At 44.2% G+C, this 19,340-nt stretch overlaps 1 protein-coding gene across 4 annotated transcripts in view; it reads left to right on the top strand.

Moving 5' to 3' along the window:
* tbc1d1 (TBC1 (tre-2/USP6, BUB2, cdc16) domain family, member 1) overlaps nucleotides 1-19,340 on the top strand; it is a 329,569-nt gene that overhangs the window by 137,965 nt on the left and 172,264 nt on the right. For all 4 annotated transcript variants that reach the window (XM_068036947.1, XM_068036966.1, XM_068036956.1 and 1 more), the window contains exons 3-6: nucleotides 5,664-5,753; nucleotides 8,674-8,778; nucleotides 14,719-14,851; nucleotides 17,557-17,648. In XM_068036947.1, coding sequence (XP_067893048.1) covers nucleotides 5,664-5,753; nucleotides 8,674-8,778; nucleotides 14,719-14,851; nucleotides 17,557-17,648 — 420 coding nt within the window. The remainder of the gene's footprint in view (nucleotides 1-5,663; nucleotides 5,754-8,673; nucleotides 8,779-14,718; nucleotides 14,852-17,556; nucleotides 17,649-19,340) is intronic.

The raw sequence follows: 19,340 nt of genomic DNA, 5'->3' as shown, positions 1-19,340 counted from the left end.
TTCACCCCTGTCTCAGCTCATCTACTGAAACCCTCATGCCTTTGTTACCTCTGGACTTGACTGTTCCAGTGCACTTCTGGCTGGTCTCCCACACTCTACTCTCTGTGGACTTTAGGTCATCCAAAACTCTGCTGCCCTTGTCTTAACTCACACCAAGTCCTGTTCCCCTATCACTCCTCTGCTTGTTGACCTACATTGGCTCCTGATCAAGCAACGTCTTGATTTTAAAATTCTCATCCTTGTTGTCAGGTTCCTCTATGGCCGTGTCCCTCCCTATCTTTGTGATCTCTTCCAGCCCCACAACCCTCCGAGACATCTGCACTCCTCTAATTCTGGTCTTTTGAGCATCCCTGATTTTAATCACTCCACCATTGGTGGCCACACTGTCAGTTGCCTCAGCCTAAGCTCTGGAACACCCTCCCTCTCCACCTCGCTTTCCCCCTCAAAACCTACCTCTTTGACCAAGCTTCTGGTCATCTGATCTGAAATCTCCTTTTGTGGCCTGGTGTCATATATTGTTTTATAATACCCTGTAAAGCACTTTGGGATATTTATTATGTTAAAGGCACTTTATAAATTGTTGAATTCCCTGTTTTTTAACCCTCTCCCGCCCATCATTGAGGGCAGTGGACGAGTTAATAACGAGGCCTTGACATTTCAGTTGCGAAGGAGACAAATGATTTATTTTTGATTTAGAGATACAGCACTGAAACAGGCCCTTCGGCCCACCGAGTCTGTGCTGACCGTTAACCACCCATTTATACTAATCCTACACTAATCCCATATTCCTACCACATCCTCACCTGTCCCTGTATTCCCCTACCACCTACCTATACCAGGGGCAATTTATAATGGCCAATTTACCTATCAACCTGCAAGTCTTTTTGGCTGTGGGAGGAAACCGGGGCACCCGGAGGAAACCCACGCAGACACAGGGAGAACTTGCAAACTCCACACAGGCAGTACCCAGAATTGAACCCAGGTCGCTGGAGCTGTGAGGCTGCGGTGCTAACCACTGCGCCACTGTGCCACCCTAAATGGCAACATTTTCATAAGATGTAACTGTACTACTTATAGCAGGCTCATTGGTGTTACTGTGTTCAGCCTGTTATAAGCATTGAAGGGTATATCATCTTTCTGAGATACTGAGAACAGGAACAGCAATTGTCCAAGGCCGGGATTGAAATGCCCTTTGTTACAGATGCTGTCATGTCTCTGGTTAATACTGTAATTATTTGCACTGAGCCATTGGGAAATCTTCCTGAAGTGCAGCAGTTCTGCTGTAAGGCAGTTCCTGAAAGACATGAGCTAATTGTCTGTCTGATTGTAATAAACACTCAAAATGTGATTTTAGTAGGAAGAATGAAAACACGCCATATAACGTAAATGGTACAGTTTTAAAGGAGGTGCCGGAACACTTACCTGAGGGTGTACAATGCAAGTCTTTGAAGGTGGCAGGACAAGTTGAGAAGGCTGTTATCAAGGCATGTGGGATCCTTGGCTTTATAAATAGAGGTAGAGAGTACAAAGCAAAGAAGTTATGCTTGACCCTGTTAAAGCACTGGCCAGGCCCAGCTGGAGTATTGTGGCTAAGTCGAGGCACCACACTTCGGAGGGTGTCAAGGCCTCGGAGAGGGTTGCAGACATATGGGACTAGTGAATCCGAGATTGTCCTTCTTTGAGCATAGCAGTTTAAGGGGAGATTTGATCGAGGTGTTCAAAATCATCAAGGTTTTTGATGGAGTACATAAACAGAAAATGTTTCCAGTGGCAGAAGAGCCGGTAAAAAGAGGTCACAGAATTAAGATGATTGACAAAAGCAGAAGGGAGTTGAGGGCAAAGAAAATTATGCAGCGACTTGCTCCGATCTGAAAATTAAAAAGGGAATTGGATAAATACTTGAAAGGAAAACATTGCAGGGCTATCGAGAAGAGCTGGGTAGTGGGATTAATTGATTGCTCTTTCAAAGAGCTGACACAGGCACAATGGACCGAAGGGCCTCCTTCTGTGCTATATCATTGGGCTGGATTTTGTGTGGGAGGTGGGGCTCCCAGTGCCAGGCCAAAAAGATGGGGGAACCCCGCCTCTGCATTTTCACCCCTCGCCACCAACCCGGAGCGATCCTCCGGTGTTTTACAATTAAAGATTCACGAGCCAGGATCCCCGTCCCTTTAAGAGCGGGATCTCGCCTTCATGAGCTGCCGGCCAATCAGAGGGTCAGCAGCTCAGCAGTATTGACAGCGCCACTGACAGTGCTGGCCACTGCTGGTATTGCAGAGGCCTCAGATCCTGGCCCAGCGCTGGAACCCCAGACAAGAGGTAGATGAGGCAGGGTTGTCAAGGCTAGTCCTGAAGGCCCCGGCAAGGTGAGGAGGTGGTCATGAAGTCCAGGGGGAGGAGGGTCCTGCGGGGGTAATGTAAAATTATTCCCAATGGGGGTTCTCTGTGGGCCACAAGTTGCCCACAGAGGAGGCCCCTCCACCCCCTAAGCATGCAGGGTGTTGCAAGTTGTCCTCCCCGCCTGGCAGAAGTTCCCGTGCCGCTGGTAAGATCCCAATTGCGGCAGGACCAAGCCCTTAATTGGCTGTTGATAGGCCAGTTAAGGGCCTCAATTGGCCTTTAGGCGGGAAGGGCATCGTCGGCCAATCCTGGCCCAGGGAAGATCGCTGGGCGATGGGCCCTCTGCCTCCACGTACCCCCCTCAGCCGCCACCCATCGTGATACTCTGTGCCCACCCCAATCTCCCCCCCCCACCTTTCCCCACCTCCTGGAGGGCCCATAAAATCCCAACCATTGTCATTCCACAATTTTAATCCTTCAAAGTTTGTTCTGGGGAATGGTTGGAGCAATCAGCAAAATATGTTTCAATCAATTGGTACTCATGAGTTCAATTTATTTTCTCAGCTGTCCTTTTCAAATATGCAGATCTGTGAATAAGTGATATTGAGATGTGGGTGCAATTGCCCTTGAATTATTTTTTTAAAAATAACCTTTGCTTTTTCCACATTTTCTGTTTTTATTTCTATTTCAGATTTGCAGCAATGGAGATCTGTTTTCTTCCTTTACCTTTTGAGTGGGAAATTAAGTCCAAATAATTTGATCAATCTATCAGTTTATCAAAAGAGATCTGAAAATAAAAATCATGTGTTTTAATTCCTACTGCTATGGCTAGGAGTAGAGGAGGAGCAAGAGGGAGGATGAAGTTGGTTGCACAATAACGGTGGCACATACTGTATTAATATAAATTGAGGAAATGAATGCCAAAAGACAATTTTGAAAAAAAAAAGTAGTCGTAACTAAGCGGTAATGATCATGACTGCACAATCCATTAGGGGAACTGGGAAATGGCCTTTTTTGTGTGGCACTTAATCTAGTTGTTGGAATCCTTTCTCATGTAGGAGATTAAGATATTGCTTCAATTCTTAGAGCAGCAGAGTTGACAAAGTGCTTGTCAGTTCGAGATAAAACCCAGGATTGCAAATCTGAACCAGCTGTTTATTGACCTTTGATCTGCTCTGTATGATACTGCACTGCACACATTCCCAGTCACTTGACTGTTGAAAGGACTTGATGTAATGCATCTTGCATTAAGGAAGTCAAACGGATATGAATTGGAGTTTGAGTTATTCTTGATGGAAATTGAATTGAATCACAGGTAAAATGATATTCACTGACTGTGAAAACCTGACTCATTCAGCAGTGGTTTGAATTAGAATCTTAATTAGAAATAACATGAGATTCATGTTCAGTTTAAAATACAAGCACGCATATAACATTTAACAGGTGTTACGACCAAGGCGGGAGGAGTGCACTGTCTTTTCTAGTTCCACTTCTCCACAGGTCACAACATATATTTAAATGTTTACCCAGTTACTGATTGTGCCAATCATCGACTTTGCTCTTTGTCCCAGAATAAAATACACTAACCACGTTTCTGTAATAAAGAATAAAATTATCAGTTTATTATAAAACAAGACATAATCAGTAATGAAGCAAAGCATTAACACCGATTGAAATATGAAAGTTCCCTTTTTACCTTAGCTCCTCACACATATACCGGTTAACCGAAAAAAGATTTTCTTTTTAGAGATCTGTTGCAAAAAAAAAAGACAAAAAAAAAATACTTTGGCCAAGTACTTGCGAATTCTTGAAGAAACAAAGAGAAGATATGGAAAGATGTCAGTTGAACTTTTTTGGTTTGGCATCCCAAATACACGTAGGCGGCTGTCACTAGGATCTTTCTCTGCAGCAATTCGTGCAGGCAGCTTCGAGGATTTATCCAGCAGATTTTTCCAGCGTCTCAGGAGAAATGCGGCAACAGGGGTTTCAAGCAGGCCTTTCAAGACGAATGTAGCATCAATTTCTCTATTTCTTGCACTTGCTTCTTAGAGCTTCTCAAAGAGATGGAAAAGGCTGAGCTAGGGTGACTGCTGTCTTGGCTGGTTTTTAAAACTCCAACTGACTGCCTAAAGCGAAACCAAAAACAATATCTCAAGAGTCAAGCCTCCTGACCCCTATAAATCCTGACTTGTCACTTTTCTGTAAACATCTCCCCAAGTAATTATCTGAAGACAGGTGACTTCCAGTAAGGGTTGTTTACAAACCAAGTCCAAAAGACCTTACGATGACCTTTTTTAAAAAAAAAATCACGAAGTCCAGCAACTATGGAATCCTTTTCTCAGTTTTAAAACACAAGTCCTCAAAATTTAACAAAAGATGGAAGTACTTTTGTAGCACAGGCATCAACAACTCATTTAATGCTGATACAGAATTCAGAGAGATCAGTAAACTTGGCGATGCTCAACTCTCCTGCATGAAACTAAAGAGCTGACTGAGAACCTTCCTTGAGCAGACCACCACCACGGCACGGCACCTCACATATATTTTAAATCTATGAATGCCTACCTGAACGGTAATCATACAGTAGTACAGAGAAGTAGTACAAGTGAGGTTATGTGGGTGAATCTCCCTTTTTTTTTTACTTTGCTTTTTTGACACCCTTTCTTTGTTTAGTTTGCCTCTTGCTTGCAGCCAAAGTGTTTCTGATTGGGAATTGAGCATAACAGGAATTGATCTTGATGCCACCTGTGCATGATCTGTAATTCAGCCTGGTACTATTATCTCAATGTTTCAGTCGTGTGCATGTGCCGGCTTCAAGTAAAGGGGTTGGATCAAGACTGACTCTCCAGTGCAACACTGAGGGAGTGCTGCATTATCGTAAGTGCCGCCTTTTGGATGAGGTTAAACCAAGGCCCTGACTGTCTCTCAGGTGGATGTAAAATATCGCATGGCATTTCGAAGATGAGCAGGGAAGTTATTCTCGGTGTCCTGGCCAATATGTATCCCTCAATCAACATCACAGGAAACAGATTATCTGGTTATTATCACATTGCTGTTTGTGGGAGCTTGCTGTATGCAAATTAGCTGCCTCATTTTCCTACACCACAGCAGTGACTACGTTTCAAAAGTACTTTATTGGCTGTAAAGCGCTTTGAGACATCCCGTGGTTATGAAAGGCACTATATAAATGCAAGTCTTTTTGTTTGATGTTGCACGTCAGTATAAATATCCTACATAACTCTCCTGTGTGGCCTTGGGACTGGTACAACTAAATTTGTTGTCTTTTACCCTCACTTTCAACAAAAATGTATTTTTTCTTTTAGATTGGCCAGTCAGAAGTTTACCTCATAAGTCCTGACACAAAGAAGGTGACAATTGAGAAAAACTTCAAAGAAATCTCCTTCTGCTCTCAGGTTGGCATAAAGCTATTCAACACTTCTATCTCTCATCTCCAAATGCCACACCATAAACAATCATGTGACTTCATTTCTCTGCCTTGGTCTGAAGGTTTTTTAAAAATCATAATTTCAAAAACATGTACAGACCATAAAAGCATTTTGACTTTATAACATTTTATTAGGCTGGAAATTAGGTGTGTGTGGAACGGTGGGGGGTGAGAGTTTGGACTGCAGGAAGTGGGTGCTGGAGGCTGCCTGTTCCCTTGCTTTCAATTGATGTGTGTCATGGGAGACCAGTGGATGCAGAAAAGGACTGCCTTGCCCTTAAACTAAAACAATATGAATAATTTTATTTTTGGGTGCTCAGGTATTGGTTAACTTACTTCATTTAATTTGAACATTATAGCGATCATCTTTTCTACAGTAGATACTAATCAGTTTTCCTTTCTCTTGCATTGTATTTCAATTCATTTCTGAAGTTTGTGATCAGTCTTCCCTTACTGAAGTCAACTTGCCATTTTGAATCTCGGGAGAGAGAAACCGCGTTAACATTTCAGGTTGATTATCTTTCATCAGAACAGACAGCAGAGATTAAATGACAAAAGAGTCTGGGGTGCCAGGCCACTCCTGTTCCCTTCACGGCATCCAACCTCCTAGTCCCCCAACCCCGAACAGCCCACTCCTACCTCCTCACCGAGATCCACAAATAGGACTGCCCTGGTAAACCTACCATTTCAGCCTGTTCCTGCCCCATTGAACTGATTTCTTCCTATCTCAACTGTTTTTTTTCTCTCCCCTAAACCAGTTTTGGCCCTGCACCACTAACCCTTCTGTCATTTAATCTCTTCTGTCTCCCACCCTATCACAGACTTTCCTTTTTGTTCTTTTTCTCACCCTCCCTCCTTTCATTTGCTGAAAACCTATTACATTTCTAACTTTTCTCAATTCTGATGAAAGGTCACAGACCTGAAATGTTAACTAGCTGGAATTTTAGGGCCCCCCAATGAGCAGGCTAGTGGTTTGGTGGAGGTGGGGAGCGTAAAATTGAGTGGGAGGTGGGGGGAGCCGTTCTTGACTCCTTCCCGCCATCGCAGCAGTTTTATGCGGGGTGATGGTTATGAGAAATGGCCCACCCACCCCAGGCCAATCAAGCCCTTAAGTGGCCAATTAACTGCCACTTAAGGGCCTCCTCCCGCCACGGCTGGTATTTTCACTCAGTCGGACGGCAAAGACTCCAATAACCCCGCCTCTTAAAACCAGGCGGCCTCCTTGTGGGCTGGGAGGGCCCCACAGAGGGCCACCCCTAAAGCCCCAATTGCCTCCAACACACTTTTTAACCCACGCCCCCCTGCCAACCAACTCCACTTGCCTTGCCGGGGCCCAGCTGCTTATCCCCAGTGAGGCCCCAAAACCTAACTTACCTGAGTTCCAGAGCCGTCCTTCCTATGGTCTCTGATGGCTGGGTGTAGTCCCAGCAGTGGTCACCATTCCTGCTGATTGAGCAGTAGCTCCATTAGGTGGGACTTCCTGCCTCAAGGAGGTGGAAGTCCCGCCCAAGACCAATTAAGGGCCTGGGTGGGGGGGGGGGGGGCGAAAAATCCCGGCCTGGCTGTTCAGGCTTGTCCCCGACTTTTTGGCCAGTGGGCAACGTAAAATTGCAGCCTCAGTTTCTCTCTCCACAGATGCTGCCTGACCTGCTGAGTATTTCCAACATCCGCAGTATTTTGCTTTTTCTATTTCAAATCATGGGTTTATGAATTGCTACTTAGAATAGTCTGACCTGTAACTTTCACATCATTCAGCCTGGTTCTGAAAGGCTTCCCATTCTCCAGTGTTCACAATACTATTTTTTTTTTTAAAGTACCCGAAGAAAGCTCACCTGTACTCTGGTGCTATTGATTCCAGTTTGACATCTTTTATATCTTGTTTATGGAGGCAAAGTAGTCAAATAGACACAAAATATTGGCTGCTTCAATCCTTGATCGACATAATCATGAAGAACTTCAACCATCCAATTTAATTGCAATCTGTTGGTTTGTTGGTCTTCACATTGAATTTTCAGAAATTAACCATCATTTATAGCCACCAGCAGTCCCTCACTGGCAGATTTGTCATTCTGGTGGAATCTTTGCCTTTGTGGATGGGCCGTTATGGTTTGTCTGCATGCTCCTCTTTAGGTGCTGTGAGTTGGAGGGAGGTTGCACTGGTATGACTTGCGAGAATGAGCCTTCGAGTGCATTGCACTTTTCCAGTTAAACATCATCCATTTGAATTAGGATATTTCCCTCAGGTGCTTCAGCGGTTTAATGTGGGCTCCCCAACTGCTGTCACCTACGACTGGGATATATGTATTAGACTGTCCTTTGGGTGCAGCATCTGCAGCAGTCATATGTATGGAGAGGTGAAATTTGTGGACCATATGTGGGTGCTGTGCATGCCTAACAGACGATAAGAAAATGTCCAGTGCCAGTATTTGACAAAGTTGGATTCAATATCATGAGCTGACTGGCATTCATGTAAGTTGTCCTCTCCAGTTTCTTGGTCCTCAAAAATATATAGGTGTTACTTCCATACTTCATTTTACAGGAATTACTTAGTTAATTTTTCATGAGCCATAAACCCTGGAAGAGACCAATATAAATGGCATTCATGAAGACACAAAATTCAAGCTTCTTATAAAATATTACACCACAGAAATAGGCCATATGGCTCATCGACTCTATGCCAGTGATTTTTTTTCTTCCCATGTGAACAACCTCACTCCCCATATCCTTGAATATTCCTGCTTGTGGTCAGTGAGTAAAGTTTCAGTTAATAGTTTTGTAAAAACTTGTGCGAAGTTGCAAGCTGTAAACTTGATAGATCAATTTTTAATTATGTGTTGCAGAATAAGGTAATAAATGATGAAGTAACTTTCTCCCCCCTCCATAAATAGGGAATTAAGTATGTGGATCACTTTGGATTCATCTGCAGGGAGAGTCCAGACAGTGGAAGCTGCCATTTTGTCTGCTATGTGTTTCAGTGTACGAATGAGGCCTTGGTGAGTAAATACCAATCTTCTCATAGGAAATTATAAAGACTGCATTTGTTTGCCCAGGCTTTAAGGATTGGGTGAAATCAGTAAATGTATCTACTAATGGGTTACATTCCATTTATCTGCTTTGTACAGTTTGAATTTTGTTCTGGGGTAAAACTAGTACAGTAAGGGATTCCTCTTCTGAGGTTGACACTGAGGCACTTTACTGGGCAGAGTTGGCCAGCTCCAATGTACACCTGAGCTGGAAGTGACTAGCACTTGCTCGATGCTTGGTGTGAAAACTTATCTCATTCTCCAGTATCGCCATTCAGACCTTCAGTATGATTTTTTAAAAGTGCATTGATGCTTCTTATATGCATTGTTTCAAAGAGTTTTAAAATTGAACTAGGAATGTAATCCCGATTCTATTAAATAGGAAACCCACCTTCTGAGCTCCTAAGCACCTAATTCTAGTGAAAATCCTTGTGAGTAAGTAGGATTTTTGTCCTTTCTCGTGCTGATCTTTATTTGATGTTGCTGTCTTCAATGGTGCAAGGAATCTGGTCCCATATTGTAATTGTACATGTTAACTTGGTATATGATCTGGTACTGTGTATCCTCTATACTGCAACCAAATACATTGACTTGCACTGTACTTTGGGGACTGTGGGGATAGGCTCAAAGGTCATGTTTCATTCACTTTACAGCTACAATGAACTCGATTCTATTCGACAGGTGGTTAGAACTGGGTGGCTGGAACCTTGTTGCTGGAGCCTCTGAGAAATGAGGGCAGTACACTTCTCAATGAAGCAACTGTCATAAGAACGTGAGAAATGCTAGACAAAAAAAGACCAAAGTACATCTGATTTGCTTTCTACCATCCTGGTTGTTGCATAATACAACAGTAGCAGAGTTGGTGATGATTCATAGCAATCAATCTCTATCAATTTGACTCGGGCGTGATGTAAAGAAAGTCCCAGTGCTGGAATGCTTTAGGAAACATAGGTCCAACGTTACATTTCCTCCCAAGCACGCAACTTTTACCATATATCATGTCTGAAATTACACATATACTGTATCCTGTGATGCTACTTCCTGAAAAAAATCTATCGAGTTTGAATTTGAATGAATCAATACTACACTGCCACCTTCTGGAGCTCCCTGTCATGTATACCAAATATCTAGTATCTTGCCCTTATTTCTACCAAATGAACATTCGCGGAAACTTCTGAAGTCTGGGGCTGGTGTCCCAGCAGATGCTCTGATGCTGCTCCTGCTGCCATTTTAGACCTCTGTTGGCATTTGTGTACTCGTGGCTGCAGTCTTGTGCTCTCATCTCGCACATTTCTCATTCTACATTTACCTGTGTGCTGGAAGCTTCCATTATGCACTGCAGGTTTCAGTTTTTAGTTCTGATGTTGATCTCTGTGGGAGGCTCTTTCAATTTCAGTGAGGGCTGAAATGGAAAGGTGGGGTGTAACGCGCTCTCAGTTGTTGTCGAATTGAGCAGGTTATTTATTTAAGTGCACAGCCCCTTTAAATTTTGTATGGCCACGCATGCGCGGTAACTTTAGGAAGGATGTGAAGCTCCTTGGGAGGATGCAGAGGTGATTTACCAGAATGGTTCCAGTTTTGGAGGATTTTAGTTACAAGGTTCAGTTGGAAAAGCTGGGTTTGTTCTTAGAACAAAAGAGCTTGAGGGGAGATTTAATAGAGGTGTACAAGATTATGACAGGCTTAGATAAGTTAGACAAGGAAAAGCTGTTCCCATTAACAAATGGTACAAGGACTGGGGACACAGATTGAAGGTTTTAGGCAAGAGAAGCAGGGGGAATATGAGGAAGTGCTTTTTTATGCAGCAGGCAGTGATGGCCTGGAATTCGCTGCTCAGAAGGCTGATGGAAGTGGAGACAATCAATGACTTCAAGAGGAGATTGGATGACCACTTGAAGGAAATAGACTTGCAGGATTACGGGAATCGAGTGGGGGAGTGGAACTGAATGAATAGCTTTGTGGAGAGCCGACATGGACCAGAGGGGCTGAATGGCCTCCTTCTGTGCCATAAATGACTCTTTGACTCTTAGTTCTAGGGGCTGACTAGTGCATGGCCTGTGCAAGTACTTTTGGGTTGCTATGTGGCTGTACAGTTTACAGTGAACGTTGGTGGGATGTGTAATGTGCGGCTGAGCCATTATTGTCCTACATTACAGCTCTCTTCCCACCGGCAGCCCAACTTCTGGGGTAGTACTGTAAATTGTGGTGGTTCTGTATCTCTGAGAGAAACCTCGGGAGGTGGTTTCGCGAGCTCCTTAGGCAGAAGCAGTGCAAGTGTAAAAACCCACTGCCTTATGGCATTGGCATTTTCTCAACTCGATTTTGGCTGTCTGAGCACTCAGTCTATCTCTGTTTCTTGCTGGCATGCCCTGACTTCCTCTTTATCACTTTATCTCCTCCCCCATCAGTGAAAGTGTCACTTGTGATTTTACTTCAGTGATGATACAAGCCTACGTTTTCACATGTCGTTGTCTTTCTGTTGTTGCTCATTTTGTAAATGGGGCAGAATCTGTCAGGAACCATAATACATTAAGCTGTTCCATGTAAATAATATATGTGAAAAAGTTGTTAAGAGATGGTAACATGTTTGAAGGGCTTAGTTTGTTTTTGTTCGCATTCTTTTTGAGTAGCATGAGATCATAACTAATATCGGGTATGAAATAATAGCATTATTTTATTGTCAGGTGCTTCTCTTGTAGCTTGCATCAGCTCCCCAGATGGTGTGTTCAGCCCTCTAACCAGACCCCTATTTACCCTCACTCAGCATTCCTCCATCCTCCTCCCCTGGCCTTTCTTCACATGAAAGGAAACCTTGAACAATAACTAAGTAACTCCACCAATTGACAAAGGAGTTGGTGGTGCAGGTCCAAAGGCAGTGGTAATGGGGTAAGTAAAGAAACAAAAGAGGAGTTGTGAATAGTGGAATGGAGAACAGCTGCCATCTGAAAGCAATGACAGAAGTAAAACTGAAACCTACAAAGAATAGGGAAACAAAATGGGGGCAGTGATTACAGTCTGAAATTGATGAACTCGGAAGGCTGTAAAATGCCTAATCAAAAGATGAGGTGCTGTTCCTCAAGCTTACATTGAGCTTCATTGAAACACTGCAGGAGGGCGAGGACACAGAGGTCAGCGTGAGAGCAAGGTGGAAATTTAAAATGATGGGCAACTGGAAGCTCGGGGTCACACTTGCGAACTGAACGGAGGTGTTCCGCAAAGTAGTCACCCAATCTGTGTTTGGTCTCCCCAGTGTAGAGCAGACTGCATTGTGAGCAGCAAATACAATATACTAAATTAAGAGAAGTACACGAATTTCACTATTTCACCTGGAAGCAGTATTTGCTTCCTTGGACGGTAAGGAGAGAGAAGGTAAAAGGGCAGGTGTTGCATCTCCTGCGATTGTATGGGAAGGTGCCGTGGGAAGGGGACAGGGTGTTGGGGATGACTGAGGCATGGACCAGGGTGTCACGGAGGGAAAGGTCCCTTCAGAATGCTGAAAGGGGAGGGAAGGGGAAGATGTATTTGGTGTGGTGGTATCATGCTGAAAGTGGCGGAAATGGTGAAGAATGATCCTGTGAATATGAAGGCTGGTGGGGCGGAAGGTGAGGACCAGGGGAACCCTGCCATGGTTGTGGAAGGGAGGGGGAAGGGGTGAGAGCAAAAGTGCGGGAAATGGGAACCATGGTAATGGGGAATCCTCGGTTGAGGGAAAAAGAAAACATATCAGAAGCACTGATGTGAAAGGTTGCGTCATCAGAACAGACGCGACGGAGGCAGAGAAACTGGGAGAATGGAATGGAGATTTTACAGGAGGCAGGGTGTGAGGAAGTTTAGTCCAGGTAGCTATGGGAGTCCATGAGCTTATAGTGAAGATTCATTGACCGCCTATCCCCAGAAATGGTGTCAGAGAGGTTGAGGAAGGGAAGGAAAGCTGGACCATGTGTAGGTGAGAGAAGGATGGAAATTGGAAGCAAAGCTGATTAAATTTTCCAGTTCACAGTGAGAACAGGAAAAAAGAGATGAGGGAGGGGGTCCATGTAGGAATGTTCGACATATCCCACATTTCTGGGACCCCAAGGATCCTAGCTATGCCTGCCTTTTGGTGGGATATGTACTCTGGCCCCCTAAAGGTCTAAATTTTGCAACATTGAAAAAGATACCCTTCTTAGGGGTTAGTTTCCCTCTTCGTTGTGCGAGGGGAATGTTCAGTTCAAGCATTTTAATGGAGGTGAAATGGAAGTGGAGACCAGATGTGTGGGCCTCTGCCTCCACAGCATTGTTCTAGGATTTCTCAAGCTTGGGAAACTATGCCTGGACCTGCATTTGTGTCAGTCCAGCTTGTTGGGGCCTATCAGGCGGGATGGGCTGTTTGTTTCCTGCCTACCAGCTTACGTTTTCCTATGACTTTGCCCATGAGCCACCCAAACGGAGAGAGCTCCAAGGAATCTGGACATGGGAGTTGTGCTGGGATCCTCTGGAGACCGGAGGGTGAATAGGGACCTGGGATCAGCCTGAAGATACTTGTAAATACAACTTCACTAGATAAATTTGAGTTCTGCCCTCTCCCTCCGCTGCACCTTTATTTGGGTATTTTGGGCTTTCTCTCCTGTAGCAACCAGAGATGCCAGGAACTAGCCCTGCAGCTTCTAATGGTCTGGAATATCTGCTGGCCCAGCCAAGCAACAGGTGCAGTATATCTCCATTATGAAGCACCTGTCTGGTGTCCTGCCCATAATGTCTTGTGACCTGACTATAGAAATTGGAGTAATTGGTCAAAGATGGGAGGGGAGACAAGGAAGGAGCATTACATTCAAGAGAAAAAAAATACTTAGATTGGCACTGTGCCTTATCATATTAACTATGTTTCTAAGACTTTGACACAATTACTTCTTTGTGGAGTAAAGCGTCTATTATATAAGCAAACTTTAAACATGCAGGGTTGAATTTTCTTCCAGGTTGGATTTGACACTGGATAGTGTTTTGGGGCAAGGGACTTCTGTCTGCAGCCTTGATTCCACTGTGACCCCGAGGTCATTAACAATACAAGCCAGGATCCCTGCCATACTGAGTGGGCCAGCTACTGCTGGTTGGGGAAATGGGCTAGCGCTACATCAAGATGCACCACACAGAGAGAGGTAGAGAGGGGAGCCAGTGTTGAATGGGGGATGGGAAGAACTGGTTCATAGATCTAAAAATTTAATGTATGCTCTCAGACCTTCAGAGAGTAAGTAATTAGGGAGAGAAGCGATGGCCACTGCTTGGCTGCCTCCCTCCAAAATGGCCTTCAGTGGCTTCTTGCCACTGATTGACGATCTGCCACCACCTTTCCCTGCAGTTCTTGGGGACAGTGGCAGAAGAGGTGGAAAGTAGGGAAATCGGGCCGGATCTTGGGCTCTGGCACACGCCATCGCCTCCTCCCCTCCTTTTTAAATGTGGTGGGGCAATCAAGAGTCAGGAGGCCAAGATCTCTGTGGCAGGGAAAGGATGGAAATCTACTGTAGTGCTAGTTGAGGCAGGAGTGGGGCAGTAGGCCTCCCTACTTGATTTCCCTTCATTTTACCACTGCTGTACTGGCCAATTTCGGTTCATGACAGTGGAGGAAAATGCAACCCAAAGTGTATAAATCATTGTGACCTATGTGAATTTACATCAAGTAATTTAATCCTTTTTGCTGCATGAAATGGGAGAAGGAGGCTTACTGCTGGGAATCTGTTGATCACCAGTTTTAATACTCAGCTCTATTAAAATGTTTATGCTTGTGGCTTTCCATAACAAATAATTTATTATCTAAGAGACTCCAGAGGGTATTTTCATCATATTTCAATTTTTTATGTTTAATTGGGTGGAATGAGGTTATTGTGGATCTGTCCATTTTTCCACTGAAAGCAGTCACCATTCTTTATTCTACAGGTCGATGAAATTATGTTGACATTGAAGCAAGCATTCACTGCAGCTGCTGTCCATCAAAACATGAAGATCCAAGCTCAACTGTGTGAGGGATGCCCAATGAACTGTCTTCACAAATTGTGTGAAAAGATAGAGGGTAGTGTGTTGAAAAACCTTCATTTTTGATTTCTTGTTTTTCCCCATGCAACTGCTGCTATGCAATGGCTCCATCACATGCATGTGTGTGTATATATGTCACATGCTCCATACCACTTCCATTGGTTAAGAGGAGTCCAAAGCACTTCTTGGTCCGAAAACTGCAATCACTTTCTCAATGATCTGTTTTCATTGTTCACGGATAACTCGGGTCCTACAGGGATGCCTGTTACTGACTAGTCCTAAGCTACCCATGTTTGTACCTGACTAAATGCAGAAAGCAGTTCACTTATTGCAAGATTATCAGAAGTTAGAATGAGAATGGAAACATTTGATATCTGTAAAAGGAGATATTCACTTTATCAACACAGCTGTTAGAGCATCTTCCTCCCACACCTCCTAAATTGGAGCAAGTGCCCTGTAAAACCCAGTTTGCACACCTTTAAATTTATTAATCCATCAACTGATCTAATCCATTACACCACTGTTTACTTCTTTTCTCACCTCCTTCCATTTTTTTATCCACCTACATCTCGCATGTATGCAAAGGTTGAGATGGGAATGACGAGGGGAAATCTAACACTTCACATTATACACAAAGTTGAAATGTAGATACATGTGTGGCTGGATGTTCAACTTTGGACTGTTGAAATTTTACACCTACTTCAGTTTTACTTTAAACCTTCACTTGGAACAAACGTAATGAAAATAGACTTCCAGGCTTTTTGAATGCTGAGGTCAGTTTATAGAGGATAGTAAGTATTTAATCTTCTTAATTCAAACTTTTAAAACATAATAATTCACCTGAATTTCTGTTGGTATATACCATATTGATAGGAAAGTTTCCTAATAGTCCTTGTGCCTCTGTGGAGAAAGCAGAACTGTTTATTGAATTATTGGTTTCACAGCCTGCCATGATGGTGGTTCCCTACCAACACGTCGTAGGCAGGAAGAGAATTGGGAGTTTTGCAGCAGTGCTAGTCTTACTGTTAGATTAGATTAGAGATACAGCACTGAAACAGGCCCTTCGGCCCACTGAGTCTTTGCCGAACATCAACCACCCATTTATACTAATCCTACACTAATCCCATATTCCTACCACATCCCCACCTGTCCCTATATTTCCCTACCACCTACCTATACTAGTGACAATTTATAATGGCCAATTTACCTATCAACCTGCAAGTCTTTTGGCTTGTGGGAGGAAACCGGAGCACCCAGAGAAAACCCACGCAGACACAGGGAGAACTTGCAAACTCCACACAGGCAGTACCCGGAATCGAACCCGGGTCCCTGGAGCTGTGAGGCTGCGGTGCTAACCACTGCGCCACTGTGCCGCCCAGTGAGGTTGAGGTTGATTGTCTATTCAAGCACTGATGACAGAATTAAATCCCACCCATCATTGGAAAAGAACAAAATATTTGTGTTTGTGAAGCTTGATGTGGAAGCACTCCAGAAGTTCTCAAAAAGGATGCATAAGACAAATTCTAGTGTACTTTGAGAAGATGATTTCTTGCTATGTAACTTCAATTTGAGAACAGGGTGAGTAAGAAGTCTGCAGTGCATTGGCCTGTTAGCAGTTAGCATGTACACCAATAGCCATATAAACACACTGTTCGCTGCTGCATATTAGACTGCATACCTTTTCTCCTATTATTGGCAGTTATGGCAGGCAGCTGACTGGTTGCACTGATTTGTGCCATTTTGCTGTGGATGATCTTAACCTGATAGGAATAGTACACTGCAGGCCTCTTGGAGAACTTTAGATTGTCTCTGTAGACTGCAGCAGCGATGCCTCTCAATCCAGGCAGCCATTTATTATATTTCTAACAGTATGTTGGCTCTGATATTAACTGTGGGTGGGTTGTGATTAGAGTAGGAAGCTCGCTTGCCACTCCAGGAATGAGGACGAGGCTATTTTAACTCCTGGGCCTCATTTAAATCCTGCCACCTGAGTTTCCACCCAAAACTGGCAGAAAGCAGTGGAAAAATACACAGTCGGAGGCTGCCCACTAACACAGATAGGTGGCAGGATCAAGCTATGATGAGGTGGATCATATTAAGGCCACCCCATAGGCCAGTCTCAAAGGCTTTCAATTGTAGCCACAAGCAGTGGTTATGCTTTCCCTTTCTTCAGTAACCCCTGCACCACAGCCCCCCCACCCCGGCACCTTTCCCAGTACTGTAAACACGATCTGTTAGTTACGGGCAGATGTATTGTTATATTGCTGAAGTGTTATCATGAGGGTCATGTTTTGCAGAGAATTAACTCTGACCTAGGCCGATCAATAATTATTAACATTACATAATCTATGACTTTTTGTGTCATTTCTACTTTTATTTTAATGCGCACAGTAAAAACTGAAACCACCATGGCAAGACCTGAGCCGCAAATGCACCTTGTCGTCTCTTTAGGTAGCTGGGTTAAACTAAGTGCTCCAATGTATCTGACTCTGACTCTTAAAGGGGCAGTGCCCAGAGCTGATGCTTCACCTTATTTCTCCTTAGTGCCCTACCTGCAATCACAGCTCATTCATTTGAGAGTAGAAGTTGAACTGGGTTCTAAGGATAAAATCATGCTGAAAGGAGGTGTACAACATTTTGAAGAAATCTTCACTGTGTCAAAAAGAGAGAATTCAGTGCTAGAAGTAAAACTATTGACTTGCACACTAATGATTTGCAATTTCATTTTTCACTTTCTGCTAGGCCTACACCCTTCAAAAGCAAAGGTGGAAATTCAGAAACACTTGTCAACGTTTAACAACAAAGATCAAGGATCAATCTTCGAGGGGGTTCAGGTAATTTGAAGTTCTGGATATTAAACATAAATGTGAAATGCAAACTTTTCAGTGTCGAAATCAGAAAGTCAAAAGAAATGAATGTGTGTTTTAGTGTTAGATTTTTAACTTTTTATTTATTTACAGGCTGTGGGCATTACTGGCTAGGCCAGCATTTATTGCCCATCGCTAATTTCCCTCGAGAAGGTGCTGTTGAGCTGCCTTTTGGAACTACTGCAGTCCATGTGGTGGAGATACACCCACAGTGCTGTTAGGGAGGGAACTCCAAGATTTTGACCCAGCAACAATGAAGGAACGGCGATATAGTTCCAAGTCAGGATGGTGTGTGACTTGGAGGGGAATTTGCAGATGGTGGTGCTCCCGTGTGTCAGTTTCCCTTGGCCTTCTAGGTGGTAGAGGTCGTGGATTTAGAAGGTGCTGTCTAAGGAGCCTTGGTGCATTGCTGCAGTGCTTCTTGTAGATGGTACACACTGCTGCCACTGTGCTAAAGAGTGAATGTTTGTGGATGGGGTGCCAATCAAGTGGACTGCTTTGTCCTGGATGATGTCGGACTTCTTGAGTGTTGTTGGAGCTGCACCCATCCAGTCAAGTGGCGAGTATTTCATCACGTTTCTGACTTATGCCTTGTAGATGATGGACAGGCTTTGGGGAGTCAGGAGGTGAGTTACTCGCCACAGGATTCCTAGCCTCTGACCTGCTCTTGTAGCCACGGTGTTTATATAGCTATTCCAGTTCAGTTTCTGGTCACTGGCATTGCCTGGCACTTGTGTGGCACGAATGCTACTTGCCACTTATCAGCCCAAGCCTGGATGTTGTCCAGGTCTTGCTGCATTTCTACAGGGACTGCTTCAGTACCTGAGGATTTGCCAATGGTGCTGAACATTGTGCAACCATCAGTGAGCATCCCCACTTCTGACCTTGTGATTGAAGGATGGTCAAGCAGCTGAAGATAGTTGGGCCCAGGACACTATCCTGAGGAACGCCTGCAGTGATGTCCTGGAGCTGAGGTGATTGATCTCCAACAACCACAACCATCTTCCTTTGCGCTAGGTATGACTCTAACCAGCGGAGAGTCTTCCCCCTGATTCCCATTGACTCCAGTTTTGCTAGGGCTACTTGATGCCATACTCAGTCAAATGCTGCCTTGATCTCAAGGCCAGTCACTCACACCTTACCTCTTGAGTTCAGCTCTTTCGTCCATGTTTGAACCAAGGCTGTAATGAGGTCAGGAGCTGAGTGGCCCTGGCAGAACCCAAACTGAGCATCACTGAGCAGGTTATTGCTAAGCAAGTGCCGCTTGATAGCACTGTTGACCTCATCTTCCATCACTTTACTGATGATTGAGAGTAGACTGATGGGGCAGTAATTGGCCGGGTTGGTCTTGTCTTGCATTTTGTGTGCAGGACATACCTGGGCAATTTTCCACATTGCCGGATAGATGCCAGTGTTGTAGCTGTACTGAACAGTTTGGCTAGGAGCATGGCAAGTTCTGGAGCACAGGTCTTCAGTACCATTGCCAGAATACTGTCAGGCCCATAGCCTTTGCAGTATCCAGTGCCTTCAATCGTTTCTTGATATCACGCGGAGTGAATCGAATTTGCTGAAGTCTGACATCTGTGATGCTGGGGACCTCAGGAGGAGGTCGAGATGGATCATCAACTCAGCACTTCTGGCTGAAGATGGATGCAAATG

This window comes from Heterodontus francisci, chromosome 1, assembly GCF_036365525.1.
Source record: "Heterodontus francisci isolate sHetFra1 chromosome 1, sHetFra1.hap1, whole genome shotgun sequence".
NCBI classification, from domain to species: domain Eukaryota; kingdom Metazoa; phylum Chordata; class Chondrichthyes; order Heterodontiformes; family Heterodontidae; genus Heterodontus; species Heterodontus francisci.
The sequence above is the reverse complement of the archived record's forward strand: the minus strand, read 5'-3'. Positions and strand labels throughout refer to the sequence as shown.